General features: G+C 26.8%; 2 protein-coding genes across 2 annotated transcripts in view; one reads left to right on the top strand and one right to left on the bottom strand.

Annotated features, from left to right (window-relative positions):
- LOC129975996 (uncharacterized) overlaps positions 1 to 11,550 on the bottom strand; it is a 53,612-nt gene extending 42,062 nt beyond the window's left edge. Inside the window, exons 1-6 of the mRNA XM_056089317.1 lie at positions 11,416 to 11,550; positions 10,429 to 10,491; positions 9,192 to 9,286; positions 4,873 to 4,962; positions 4,127 to 4,251; positions 3,871 to 3,975 (exon numbers count right to left, since the gene is read on the bottom strand). Coding sequence (XP_055945292.1) covers positions 3,871 to 3,975; positions 4,127 to 4,251; positions 4,873 to 4,962; positions 9,192 to 9,286; positions 10,429 to 10,481 — 468 coding nt within the window. The 5' untranslated portion in view covers positions 10,482 to 10,491; positions 11,416 to 11,550. The remainder of the gene's footprint in view (positions 1 to 3,870; positions 3,976 to 4,126; positions 4,252 to 4,872; positions 4,963 to 9,191; positions 9,287 to 10,428; positions 10,492 to 11,415) is intronic.
- Positions 11,551 to 11,826: 276 nt separating this feature from the next.
- Positions 11,827 to 12,913, top strand: LOC129975997 (39S ribosomal protein L4, mitochondrial-like). Its single transcript, XM_056089318.1, has one exon. It carries the CDS (start codon positions 11,982 to 11,984, stop codon positions 12,873 to 12,875), a length of 894 nt encoding a protein of 297 aa, XP_055945293.1. The 5' UTR covers positions 11,827 to 11,981; the 3' UTR covers positions 12,876 to 12,913.
- The last annotated feature ends 2,250 nt before the right edge of the window (positions 12,914 to 15,163 follow it).

Genomic DNA, 15,163 nt, shown 5'->3' with positions numbered 1-15,163 from the left:
CTGTCATCAGCCTGTGAAACTATCAAAGCCCCTTGATTTTTAAGAAGTTCTGTCCAATACTGTGTCAAATCTTTTGTTGGCTTTTTATTCATATGAAAGGTTTATCCAATGAATGTCTGATTTCTCAAAAGTCTAAAGTTTTTAAGTTCACAAAATTAAATATGTATAAATATTTTTCAATTCTGTACATTGAACAGATTTTTCTGTTTTTAATTAAAACAAATGAATAATAAGAAGGATGACATGTCGTCTGCTTTTATCTGGCATCCTAGTCTTAATCTTAATATATATAAATTACGTGTCACGTTGTTTGTCTGCAATGGATTCCTAAACTACTTAACTGATTTTAATCAAATTTGCACACCGTGTGCAGTTTGATCTAACTTAAAAGATAGGATAGCCCTTTTTTTGAATTTTTAATTAGAATTTTAATTATCAATTAAAAACTAACTTTCCCGCCAAAAAAAAATCTTAATATTTTCTCCACCGCCAAATGAGTACGGCTTCAGTTTTTTTTCCCCCAACAGTCATGAGGCTAGGCTTAAGATTTTCGGTTGATTATTTGAAACGATTCTATTTATTTTCTTAATGTTTGATGCATTTAAAATTAAACATTGTTAATTAATCGATCTTTCAGATTCATTCTGAAGTACTTTTGAATTAAAATAAAACAGAATAAAGGAAATTAAAAATGTATAATCTGCATAGCGTTACCCCAACTGGCGTAGAAAAACTCACGCATTTGCGTTACGTTTCGAATCCGAATATGCGAATTATTTATGATCCTATCCGAAAACGTTTCTCAGGAATAAGATATCATTTCCCACAATTATTTTTTAATGCATACAATAAATTTGATACATTGCACGGTGGTAATTCTCAGAAATAAGATATTTTATTTGAAAATGATTAATTACAAATGTTTTAACGGATCACTGATTAATATAACATACTAAAATTCTGCTTTTTTTAATTATAAAGAAGTTTGGAAAAATACTTGGAGGTGCATACGGATAATTATTACTTTTCGTTTTGAATGAATTCCGATTCTTTATCTGACTATTTACTAAGAAAAATGTTGTTCGGCAATAACATTTGTTACCTTCATTGAATTTTCAATTAAATGATTTTATTTCTTTTGTTAAGGATATCGTAAAAAAGGTAAGTGAACGAGCCAATAATAAGTTCCTCTAATCGGATAATAAAAAAATATTAACTGATTTGTATGCTAAATGAAATATAATCTTTTTTTATATAAATTATTGAAGATATGATAATAAAAAATGGTTACAATAATCGTTTCAGTTTTTCATTTCTTTACTAATAAACTGCATGTACGTATCAAGTTATGTCAGCTATCATTCACTTCAGCTACAATGCTTATCATTATTTAATAAATGTTTCTGAAACTGATTTCATTTTGTAAATGAATTTTGAATTATTGCAACAGACAAATGTATCAATGACGGAATAAATCTCATGGCAACTTCATGTGTGGAATATAGAACTTTTTTTTTTAAAAAAAACTTTCCTTTAAGCTGAGGAAGCCAGAATATGTATCACTGAAGTTAGAGGATTTATTATACATCATAAAGGGTTTATACTAAGAAGGAAGGTATTAAGAAGGAACAAATTATTTGTTCATTATTTGACAGTCACAATTATCTGTTAGCTCCAAGCGATTCTAACAGATGGCGGTATCTGTTGACTGGATTGAGTAAGTATTCTAACAGATGGCGCTGTGTTAAAAGTACCAACGTTTCTCATAAGCTACAATTTAATGGCATAACCACCACGTGTTGCTGAGGCTAAAGTATAAGTTAAATTTATTTCGTAGTAAACGCAATACAGTGAAATTCAATTGTTCTTACTTTTTCAATTTTTGGTATTAGCATAGCCGACCACGTGTTATTTAGACTGAAGTATAAATTGAATTCATATTATAGTAAAAGTAATACAGTGGAATTCTTTTTGCTTTTTAATTATTAGTGCTTCATTGTTCAACAATCTTTAATTAAAATATATACATGTAAGTATTATCACATAGTTATATTATTATATGTTTGCTATACATCAAATCACACTGTATGATATATGTATTTTGATGGTTATGAGGTACTTAAGGCTTCAGGATCAAAAGTTAATTAATATATATAATATGAAAAAGTGGTACAAGGCTTCTCACACTTTTTCAATAATTGTACAAATATTTTTTTTTTTTTTCATAAAGATTGGTTCACCTATTATTTTCCTGCGTAATTTGAATCCACCTCGAATATGCAACGGTAAGCGTTTGGTCATCAAAAAGATTACCGGAAATATACTTGAAACTACCATTTTAACTGGAAAGTTTAAAGGAGAAATGATCCTGTTGCCATGTGTTCTGATGATACCATCAGAATCTACGATACCCTTCAAAAGGTTACAGTTTCCAATTCGTTTAGCTTTTGCCATGTCTAGAAATAAGTCTCAAAGCCAAACAATGTCCATTTGTGGTTTAGATTTGGAAAATACATGTTTTTCTCATGGGCAACTATATGTTGCATTTTCACGTGTAGGAAAACCGTCAAATCTATTTGTGTTAGCTAAAGACAGGTTAATCAAAAATATTGTACACCAATTAGAGCTAAATTAAATTGAAATTAAAAGTATTTATAATTCAAAATAATAAACATTATTGTCAAATATTTAAAACTATCTGCCTTACCTACCTCATTTATAAGTTTAAGTGTTACGTGTTTTTTACTAACAACTTTGTAATGTACTTATTTGTTACAAACTTGAATACAAAAAATAAAGAAATTAAATTTTTTTTTTGTATTGATTTTTGCTCAATATCAACGGCAGTAGAAAATCAATCATGGAGGTCCCCATGTTTTTTTACAAATGACATCTGTGTAAAAAAGCATGGCGGTCACCATGACTGGTGTTATCCTACTATTTCCCTTGAATAGTTTACTACTATGTAATATAACAAAAACCTTAGCCACAGAAACGCATGGCCGTGTCTGCTAGTATTCATATAGAATTGCATTATTTTTAAGATATTTCAGATATGCTAATCATTTGGATATAGTAAACACTGAACTAGACGCAAAGTTATCACTACAAGCAACTTTCACTGTAATACATTTGCAATTATTTCCACATCAAAAAGAAGAAGCTGTCATATAATTAATATATACATGATAATTTTTTTTCAGATATCAAACTGTTTTTCCACCTCCTTTACTGAGAATCCAGCTGAAAGTTCTTTAATTGCTGTAGATGATTTTAAAATGTGCAAAGCCACTATAAAATTGAGCTATTCAACCTCCTCTGACAAAACAGTGAATTTATACTCTCTAATTTTTGCTACAATATACTTCCTTCCCTTCTTACTATGCTTTCTTCTGCAATGAATAGTATCTGCCCCCAGTTGAATACTGTCATTTGTTGCCCAACTTTATGAATAAAAGTTAAATAATCAACAAGGTTGTCACTCAAATCAAAGAAGGGGGGAAAAGTTCCCTCTCTTTCCCAATATGTAAATGCAATATAAAAGGAAATGTACAATCAGCACTCATGGTTAATTACAATAGAATAAAAATACCTACATTGTTTTTATCAGCAAAAAAAAAAAAAAAAAAAAAAAAAGAAAAGGAAGAATTCAACATTTATCCAAAATTATAGTACATTAAATGAATGTTTATATCTACATACAGAAAAAAATAACAATTTCTACTTATTATGATAAGACAATTTATAAAAAGAAAAGAGAAACAAAAGCTAACATAAAGTTAAAAGAAACAAATTACAGTAAAATTATTATTTGATAAACAATTTTAATAAAACTTAGCAGCAAATAAAATATGAAAAAATTCTGCTTACTTCTTCTTGCAACTTTAAATTATCTTCACCAGTTAACAGATCTCGTACAGTTTCATTATAAATTTCCATGTAGGAAACCCTCAACAAAAATTCACGTTCGGGCATCTGTTAGCAAATTAGGAGTATTTAAAATAATAATAATAATATTGAAGGATGAAAAAGCATTTGAAGAACCATAAAATATATGTTATTCATAACATCAAATAAATTACTCTCAACATAGATTTAAAAAGTTTATTAAAAAAAAACTACTTACATCCTGAATTAAATTAAATATATCAGATATTGCATAGTGCATAATTCCATGAATATTTTTTTCTTTATCACCCAACATAGTAAAAGTTTTTCCAGAAGAAGTTTGACCATAAGCAAAGATGGTACCTAAAATGAAATTTGCATAATCAATTTTATTATTAAATTTTTCTTTTATTGTTATATGACATCAATTAATAAATAAAAAAAGTTCTAAATTTTTTTAAAAATTATCTTTTATTTATAATAAATTATATATATATACACACACACTCACCCACGCAAGAAACCTTTTAAACATATTATAATATTAATTTTAGTAATTTATTTACAAATAAAGAGGTATTATACAATATAAATATAAAAGCATATGTATTGTACAATATAAATATGCAAACATCTTTTAATCCTAAAAAACTCATATTTAATCTGAAATATTTTAAACAGACATCATTGTCACAGAAATATAAATTCTGTGTCAACTTTACATTCTGAATCAAAAGAGTAACTATACCAGTTTTACATATGATAAGGAACTGATATAGATAAATTATTGAAAATTTCAACTAAATTATCAACAAAATTTTTGCATAATAAATAATTATTCCAGAAAGTTTTATAATTTGTTTTGTAGAGCCCCAATCAATAGTATAACAAGGATTTACTTTCAGCATTAGATTTCTTATATAAAAATAAATGCAATTAAATCAATTAAAAAGCTTTTTATTTTGATGCAAATGAAAAACTTACCATTAAAACCATCAATAACTGATCTTACAATATCAGAACAAATTTCTGAATAAATTTCTTCATTGTCCACTTTGCTGTCAAAAACACGATCTACAATAAATTATTAAATAAATGTATAATAATAATGAATGAAAATAAAATTCATTAGTTAATAAATAAAAAAATAACAATGTTATTTTTTCCAACATTTAATGAATATACAAAAGGGTTTAAAAAACAAAATTCAAAGAAAAAAATGTTTTTAAAATGCTTTACTGCAATTTCTGAAGGTGCAAAGCTAAAACTGAAACATTTAAAAAAAATTCAACACAAAAAATGGTAATTATGAAATTCAGGAAAAATTTTCAATTAGCAAAACATTATTTTTAATGTATGCATCAAAGCATTTAGATAATTAGAAGATAATATCCAATTAATAAAAACTGTTCATTGATGTAATAAATTTTTATCATGTTTTAATTTTATTCCCTTGTATGGATTTAGTATAAAATATATTTGAAATATTTAACAGAGTTTTATTATAAAATATTGCTACTGAATTGAGGATGCCTAATCAGTAATAATTTACTACTCTTTTGGTCTTAATTAAATTTATTTTAATACAAGGTAAGGATTCAGCATTTCTGGAGATAGCACTTTCTAAAATGCTGGCACATTCCACGCATCAGTCAAGGACATTAATGTTATATCTTGCATTTGCATAACATGCAATTTAAATCACTGTAGAGTCTTCAAAAAAAATTTAATATTAGGAAACTCATCTTGGTAAGGATTCAAGCATGAATGGAATGTTCCTATAACCAGGAATCAAAATATAGAACTGCTAGAAAATATGCAAGTGATTTCCTAGTAGATAAATGCATTTGGTCCAGTACTTAATACAGATACTAAAAATCACGAACATTATAAAGTGAATTAACATGTTATACTATCATACATATTGTTCGTCAACGGATTCCAAGACGACCACATTTCGACCATTCCATCTCATTAAGGGGTGAGACGCGGTACAATGAGCACATTTCCGGTACTCACCTTTAACCTTGGATTTCCTCATTAGATACTTTTTAGTTCAATTTTTTTTTCATGTGCATCCTAATCTTAAAATATTGATGAAAAAAATTCAATAGCATATAAAAAAAGATCAGTATTATCTTTTAAAAAAGTAATTACCAAATTTTAAGAACAGAAATTTTTCATTTATTCTTCATAATTTAATATTTATGCCCTTTACATTAAATAAAAATTGCTCTGAAATATTGTACTGTGCATTAGTACCTTCTTCCTTCTGTACTACTAATTATCTGCAATGTTTACGTCTCATAAAACCATGAGTCTTCATTGTTAAATGTAAATATCTCCTCGTTTCATCTTTCCTTTCACACCTATTTTGTCGAATTAAACCCATCCTAAAGCATGTACAAAAGCACGGATGGTTTTACAATCTGTTGTCGAAGAGTAAGTACATTTTCAAATTAACATATTGGATTCATAAGATTGGCTTAATATTTTTAGCCTACCCTCAAAGCAATCAAATTTAAAATTCATTTTATGTAACTCACTTTTAGTTATTATTTATCTAACAACAAAATTTCTCAAAGCCTTCAAGACAATGATTCTTATCATTTCCATAGGCCTTCAATTGTGAGCATTCAAGCTATAAAATCCAACTATTTATTGAATGACAGGAACACTCATTGATACAGATTTCTAGCTAAAAACTGTATTGTAAGGTTTTAAAGATCGCTATAGAAAAACACTTATAGTTTGTCTTATCTCAACCCCCTTTTTGCCATCCAGGTACTGATGTTCATATAACTGAAATTACAGAATCAGGAATCTCAATAAATAAATTCTTTACAAAAGTTAATGATTTTGGAATCATTAGAAGGAAAATTTATTTTACTTTCTTCATAACACAGTATTAAAGAGAGTAATTAAAGCGATGACCAAGATCTACTGCAACTGCAATTTGAAAGCAAAAATTAATTAATTAGCTGAATTCAGAATTTTACAAATGTTACTAGCAACTTTCTTGAAAAAGTGCAAAACTTACCCATAAAATAATTAGAAAATTCTCAATGTTGTGAGTTGCTCTGTATATTAATCACAGCAAACAATCATTCATCTCAAGATGCACATATGGAAACAGAGAAATGATATCTAGTATCTAGAAGAGAACAGTTTTAACCCCCCCCCCCTCTTTGTACTTAGCACCTTACTAAAGTTTCATTGGTTCAAAGCTTCATAAAGTTTCATTATCATTTATTTTTTGGTTCGAAATACAATAAGATATTTACAAAGCTTGGAAAACTTTTGTTATGGTATGTTAACAAATGAAAAAAAAAAAAAAAAAAAAAATTCAAATTTGGCAATCATGCTTTTATTTAAAAGTCACCTTGTTTATTTAGCTCTCATTAGCCTTTGAGTTCAAAGTGCTTGGTATAAATAAACTTAATGAGAAATCAAATTTTAGCTTAAAAATGGAAAACTTTTGTTATGGTATGTTAACAAATGAAAAAAAAAAAATATTTAAATTTGGCAATCATGCTTTCATTTAAAATTCGCCTTGTTTATTTAGCTCTCATTAGCCTTTGAGTTCAAAGTGCTTGGTATAAATAAACATCAAAATTCAATCAAGAAATCAAATTTTAGATTAAATATGAGAACTTTACAAGCACATTTAGAGAAAATAAGAATCAATATTAATATAGTATTTTTATGATAGTACAAGATGTTGTAATGAATTGTTGTTGTTGCTACAAAAGAAATCCAATTTTACACACTTATAAAAGTAGAAGATGATAAAATATTGTTGAATATATATATATGTGATAAATTAACTCCACAAGAGGGCACTCTGCATTCTTCCGATGAAAACCAGCAGCCAGAGGGCAAAGTGCAGAGTTCACCAGAGAGGAGAGGGGGACATCAACTGAGAAGGGTGTGACCTGGAACTCGAAAAGACATGATCCTTTTAAAAAGGTCGAAACTGGAATTCTTGCGAAGAAGAATCATCTGCAAACGCCCAATGTACCATGCATAGGTAGAAACGATCCTTTGAACAACATCAACTGTCCATCTTCATGTAATGTAAATTCCTTTTTCATCACTGAATCCTCACTTGTAAAAATCATCATCAAAATCATGCTTTGCTCATCATGAAATAAAACGATTAAGCTAATCCAAGTGGACAGATGCATTAAAACCCATCACCCCCCCATATATATATATATATATATATATATATATATATATATATATATATATATATATATATATATATATATATATAAAGAAAAGTTGTTTAAAATATTTTTTCTGCAAATTTCTTATAAAAATTTTAATAAAGCATTTTCATTGCATTTGCAAAATTCACTGATATTTCAAATTGCATTTGTATCGTTCACTAACATTTCAATTCCTTGAATAATCTAGAATATAATAATTTTTAAATTTCATTTGCAATGTATTTCTGTTCCTTTAAAAAAATTTTGCAAAAAAAAAAAAAAAAAAAACTCTTTTAATTGTTTGTTGTTTTTTCACTGACAAATTTTTGCCATACACACAAAAAGAGATAAAAGAAGATTCAAGCCAATAAAAGAAATATATTTTCTCCACACTATCAGCATTTCCCTAAACTGAGAGAAAATTTTTAGATCTGTTTGACAGAGGAATTCCATAAAAGACAAAAGATCAGATGTAACAAAGAAAATACATTTATATAATTTGGCAGATCTATAATGGGATTTTTCTAAAAAAATCTTCAGACACAAAAATAAATATTTCATTAAAAAAAGAAACACTTTTAAGGCTCATTGATACAGATGGTCAATTCAATCTTTTTCAATTGCGGCATTCCTCTTCTAAAAAAAGTTTTGGACAAACCTGTATACAAAAACCATCCCAATATTATAAATATCTAAATCAATTCTTTTGAGGTTTGCTTTGATTTACAAAGCAAATTGAAATGATCTATCTTTTTAACATTTTAGGAAAGAAATAGTAATATCTTTAAAAATTTAAGAACATAAAAAATTTCGAACCTTATCAAAGAAATAAACACTTGATGTTTATGAATTTAGTTTATTTCATCGATAGAAACTTCATTAATGGAGTAAGAAATGATGTATATTTAATTATAAAATTCGGTACTTTCGGATTATCCCGTCAACCATTTTCACCAAACCTGATATTATCACCAAAAGGTAGTGAAAGGATTGGTGCATTTTTGCAAGTGTTGACAGGTCGACAGAATAATCCTAAAGTACCTTAAAATTCTTTATTATCATAATTTAACAATAATCACAGTGACTTACCAAAGCTATATGCAACAGGTTTCTCAGAAGTATTAATTTGACAAATAGTAGTAGGTGGTTCAGCCTTCCAATGTATTTCATTCTTTTCTATTTCCCTGAGAATATTAATCATTCGAAAAGATTAATCCAGAATGCCATTTTATATAAAATATAATCCAAAACATTTTAAAAAGTAATACATATAAATTATATTCACATAACATCTCACAAGGGATTGCAATTCCTAGTCAGATGGTATAACAAAATGGATTAGAATCCCTAGCCAGATAATAAACATATATGTGCCTAATAGTTTTTGTAATTGATTGGATATATATATATATATATATATATATATATATATATATATATATATATATCCGTACAATTAGGAGGATAAAGTCAATTAATTGTATTTTTAAATACTTTTTAAAAACATATTGATAAATAGTTCAAATAAAAAATGTTTTCATTGCAAAAGAAATATGAAAAAATAACAAAATTAAATGGTTAATTTTTTTTAAATTTTTGACTTTTTTATTGTTTTAGAATTCAGAATACAATTTGTCATCGCATATTTTTGCCACAATATAAAAGGATCAAAATGTCTTATGAATTTGTAATGCATATTCACAGATAAAAAATATTTTAAAAGTTTTATCAGTTTTTTCTCTTAAAATTTTATTAAATTTTCAGAAATGCAAAGTAATTACGGTCCACTAGTTATCTCCTGCAATTGAAATAACTCTGATTTCGCACAAATTAATGTTTTACTTTTAGAGTATTACATACTTTTTCTATATAAAATCATTAAAAATGATTTAGATCTGATCAAAATCAGAAAAATGAAATCTGGAAATTATATTTGCATATACTATCAACTATATAACAAAAGCTTTCAGGACTGGTATTGTAACTTTTCTCCAGGGTTGCAGCCTTCAAATTTCTAGATTTATTTTTATTTTAAAATATTCATTTCAAAACATCATATACAAATAAATGAAAAAATAATAATTAAAAAAAACAGTGAGAGAGAGAAAAATTATTTAAGAAACACATACTAATGAAAAAATACTTTATGTATAAATAATAGTTTTAAATCAGATGGAAAATATCTTTCCCACTTTTAATTATGAACTATAATTCAGTTTTTATAATATTCAATGAACCTTTAATGATGCAAATATTGAGTAAATCATAAGAGAAAACATTAAGTATAATAGCAGTTTTGAATTTACAAGGTAAAAGATATACATACCTAGGAATGAGAGGTCTCATACGGACAGCTACAAGTATATTTTGTGTAGCCATGATTAAATATCTAAAATTAAAAATAAATAAATAATTATTCTAAAGAGTTGTTTCTATTCATTTATATATAAAAATATGTTGTTTATTTATAAATAAAAAAATATAATACATTATTCTCATATTATTTAGTATTAACATCTTAAAAATAATTTATTCTTTTAATTCATTATTAATGAACTCTTCTTTTCATGATCATAATTGATTATGGGAACAACTCATTCCTTCAATCACATAAATTTTAATTCTTTTTTTTTATCTAAATGTTAGTTAAAAGAAAATTTGCTGTTTCATATCTGTGAAAAATCTTTAAAGTTTACTGCATAATTAATATGAATTAATAGATTGGAAAAAAAAATTAATGTAGCCCTTCAAGAGATAAATTAAATATTCTGAAGAGCTAATAATAATCCTATAAAATAATAATGGAAGTAATGGACATCATTTAATTTGATAATGATAACTTTGAAAAGATGCTGTACAGCACTCTTTCCTCTGCTATGATTTTTCACTTTGTTTTTTTACTTTATACAATAAGTATATATTTGGTTAATTTTGATTAGATCTTCATGAATAGTTTTGTTTCTAAGCAACAGATTACACCAAGAAAAGATAATTTTAGCAATATATATATATATACATATGGATGGATGAATGTATAATTCTATAGTTACAGGAAGTTGGTATCACAAGTATAACGAAATGCAATTAAATGATATTTAGAGAGCTTTTAGAGAAATCTTTTATATCTATAGGCACGCTGATAAAAATTATTTATATATTTGATGATCATAAATAAAGTTTATTCATAACAGGAAAAGTAATGAAATGCTTGTATAAATCATGTATGTCATTCCATCAGTTATGTTTCAAACTTGCATCTGAGGTCAAAAATCTATAACTAAAGAGAAATGAAATATAAAGATTAAATAGTTACCTTTAAATGTGTAACAAATGAAAAGTAATCGAACTAACTTGTATCCTTTAATATTAAGTGTTGTATAGATTTATTCAAAACAATTATATCAGGCATGCTACAAACCGCATCTTCGTTTCAATACAAACAACCAAAACCGTAAAACCAATCAAATTAAACTAACCGCCTGGGGAAAGACATTGCCAGATTCGAATTTTTCAACTGCTTCAACTAAAAAAAAATAGTTAATTCTAATAAAAAGAACATAATACTGAAATTTAAACTTATGAGTATAGAATAAATTATTTCGATACATTTTCGATCTTTTATGAGTATAAATATAATATTTTTAAGAATAAGGCTTGGCTTTTAGAAAAAAATTTTGCATCTTTGCTTATTTTGTTTAAGAACTGAACTGACTAGATAATTTTATTTATATCTTTGATGTATTCTTCTCCAAAAGTGTTTGTGTGTGTATTGATATAGAGATTTATATAAACTCGTGATGTGAACTGAATGGTAAAATATTTCGTCTTTCGAGCGTCAATTAAACTCTTATTTTTGTGAAGTATAGCAAGTGAAACAAGATGTGGAAATTTGCTGTTACTATATCACGCCGCTGCCTTCTTCCATCTAGGATGAGTGTACGCTTAATGGAAACAGAAGCACCCCCACCTATTTCAGATTCTTCTCTTACTCGTCCACCTCTGCCATTAATAACCTCGCGAGAACTTCAGTATAAACCTAAACATATTGAACCACGTCAAGCATGGTTATGTAACATGGATACTGTAGAGGAAGAAAAACTTGGATTGATAGATTTACATCCATCTGTGTTCGCTGTGATGCCAAGAATGGATATAATATGGCATAACTATAACTGGCAAAAGAAATATCGTTTTGTGGATTACAAAGTTGATTATACCAGAGCAGAAATGCGTGGAGGCGGTCGTAAACCTTGGCCTCAAAAAGGGACTGGACGAGCTCGTCATGGAAGCATACGCTCTCCAATTTTTGTAGGTGGTGGTAAAGCTCATGGGAAAAGAGGACCGATAACAAAATTCTTTATGCTACCTTTAGCAACAAGAGTTAATGGTTTGATTAACACATTGACATGCAAATACACTCAAAATGATTTAGTTATTGTTGATTCTTTGGAAATCCCATCTGATGATCCAAAATTCATTGAAGATCTTATTGAGCACAGAAAATGGGGAATTTCTGTTCTGTTTATTAACGACATTGACTTAATGCCTAGAAATATAACTCTAGCAACTGATAAAATGGAGTCTGTTACGTTAATGCCATATTATGGACTTAACGTTTATAGCATGCTGAAATATGATACATTAGTGCTGACTTTAGAAGCACTGAATAAGATTGAAGAAAGATTGTTATTTAATTTGCACAGAACAGATATACAGCAACCTAAGTTTAGCCAAACACGCTTTAACCAAAGTGTTCTTATAAATAGTGATTAGAATTATTTTGTATATCAATAAAAACTTTTTAAATTTTATTTTCTTTGGCATTTTCTTACTGTCCACTGAGTCATTGTTTTACAAATCAAGCATTTTCGTATGGGATTGATTTCATAATTAAAAATATTATGTATATATATATATATTTTTTTTTGCTATCTTTTTTATTACATGAAATATATAAAAAAGTATGTTTTAGTTTACAGTAAAATTTTACTTTTAGACCACATTACAATTGAATTTATCTTTTGCAATTTATGTTTTTAATGAGTTTTGGTGCATTTATTTATTGTAAAAGGCAGTTTGTTATTTAAGCAAAGAAATAATGCATAAAGATATAAAAAAGAAGGGGTGGGGACTTTTTAGAATGTTTTGTACAATGATATTTGCAACCACGCAAGATTTTTATGATGCTAAAATTTGTGTGTTGAAGATAAATAGGGACATGTCACTTATATATACCTTTTAAAGTCCTGTAGATATATGAAATTGCTTAAGAGATTTACATACAATTAATAAGTCAGTTAATATAATAATTATTAAAACTATTAGATTCATTTTTATTAATTAATGATGAAATTATAACTACATATATTCCTGATTTCTATTCAAATAATGACATAATAAATTATAGAATGTATCTGTAATAAGTTTAGTATCTGGAACTATTTAGAACAATGAAAAAAATCATTTAAATATTATAAATTGAATTTTTCTGTAAGTATTATATATATATATTTATTTTAAATTAACTTATTTCTTTGCAACTAAAAACTTTTCTCTACTTTTCCCCAAGATATAAATAACACATAATTTCTTAAAAATGTTTGTGATATTAGGAATAAAACTGATTTTTACTATATGGAACCATGCAAGATTAAAGTTGTCTGATTTTAATTTTGAATGAGAAGAAACTAGGAAGTACCCAGTTAGTTGCTCTCAAAGATAGCACATCTAATAGGGCTGCAGTCCCCATGATAATCTGAAAATTTGTTTTTTCACATTTTATTTTTATTTAGTCTTGATTTTTGTATGTCATAGCTAACAATGATTTTTTTAAATTTATTCTTACTTATTCATGGTACATAGCATCATGAAAAGTACTTAAATTTGAAAACATGTATATACATGAAACTTTACACGTGTATAAATTTGAAAAACATTTTTAGACATTAGTACTTAACTTTAGAAAAGGATCCTTAAAAAGTGTTTAATTTTTTCGAGAAGTGCAAAGAAAGTTTTTTTTTCTTTCCCCATACATTGTATACAATAAATTGGAATCATGTTAATAATGGTTTATTAATCATAGCATCAAAGAAAACCAACAAAAGAAAGAATTCTGAAAAGGAATACAAGATGAAATAGATTCAAAGATATTAAGTATGCAAGGGTATTTCTAATGCATATTAATATAACAGGTAATGATTTTTTTCCCCACTTCTTTTTTCAATAAGATGCATTGTTGTTTGTTGAAATACTGGGAAGGTTATCCTGAAGAGAATGTACAAAATATATATACATTTTGCAACTCGAAAAACGTTCGAACTTCAGTGGAATTCAAAGATGCTAAAGAATTTGTTTTAGTTTTCCCTGATGTATATTTAATCTTTTTATGTGCTGTCGTAGAAAAATATGTAGATTAGTCCAGTGAACCAAAAAAAAGAATGATACAGCACAGTGTGTTTTGTGTTACAAAGAGACAAATCGAACATGAGAGAACCTGGTCTAAAAACACAATGGAACCACTTTTGTCCATTACACATTCATTGTTCTCAATATGTCATTTTAGAGTAATCTCTTGAAAATTTTATTTATGGGATTTTACTTCATTATAATTAATTGCAAGGTGTAATTACATTAGTTAATTGTTTAAAATCTAGCATGATCAAATTTTAACTTTAAAGCCATATGATTTCAATGATTACTGTTTCTTTCAAAGTGCTTTTTCCTGTTTTAAATATGTCCCCATCCATCTGAAAGATTCTTAGAACAATCCGAATTTTAATATTTATAAATTAAAAAAAAATTCTGCAAAATTTGATACTTAAATTTTTTTAAGAAATGTTTAAAAAAAAAGAGATGTTCAGAACTTTTATTCTTCAAGATTCAGATTCTATAATTTTGGCATTTTCTCTTTTTGTAATACTACCCGACTCTTAACAAACATAACAGAATATAGCTTAACAAACCACAACACTCCCCAAAGATTAGTTACAAGTCTCAGATGAGCATTTCAGTAACATATACACATATAAAAATTGAAAAATAAGGATTAATCCATTTTCCAA

Source organism: Argiope bruennichi, chromosome 7 (assembly GCF_947563725.1).
Source record: "Argiope bruennichi chromosome 7, qqArgBrue1.1, whole genome shotgun sequence".
Classification (NCBI taxonomy): domain Eukaryota; kingdom Metazoa; phylum Arthropoda; class Arachnida; order Araneae; family Araneidae; genus Argiope; species Argiope bruennichi.
This window is presented reverse-complemented; position numbering and strand designations above follow the sequence as displayed.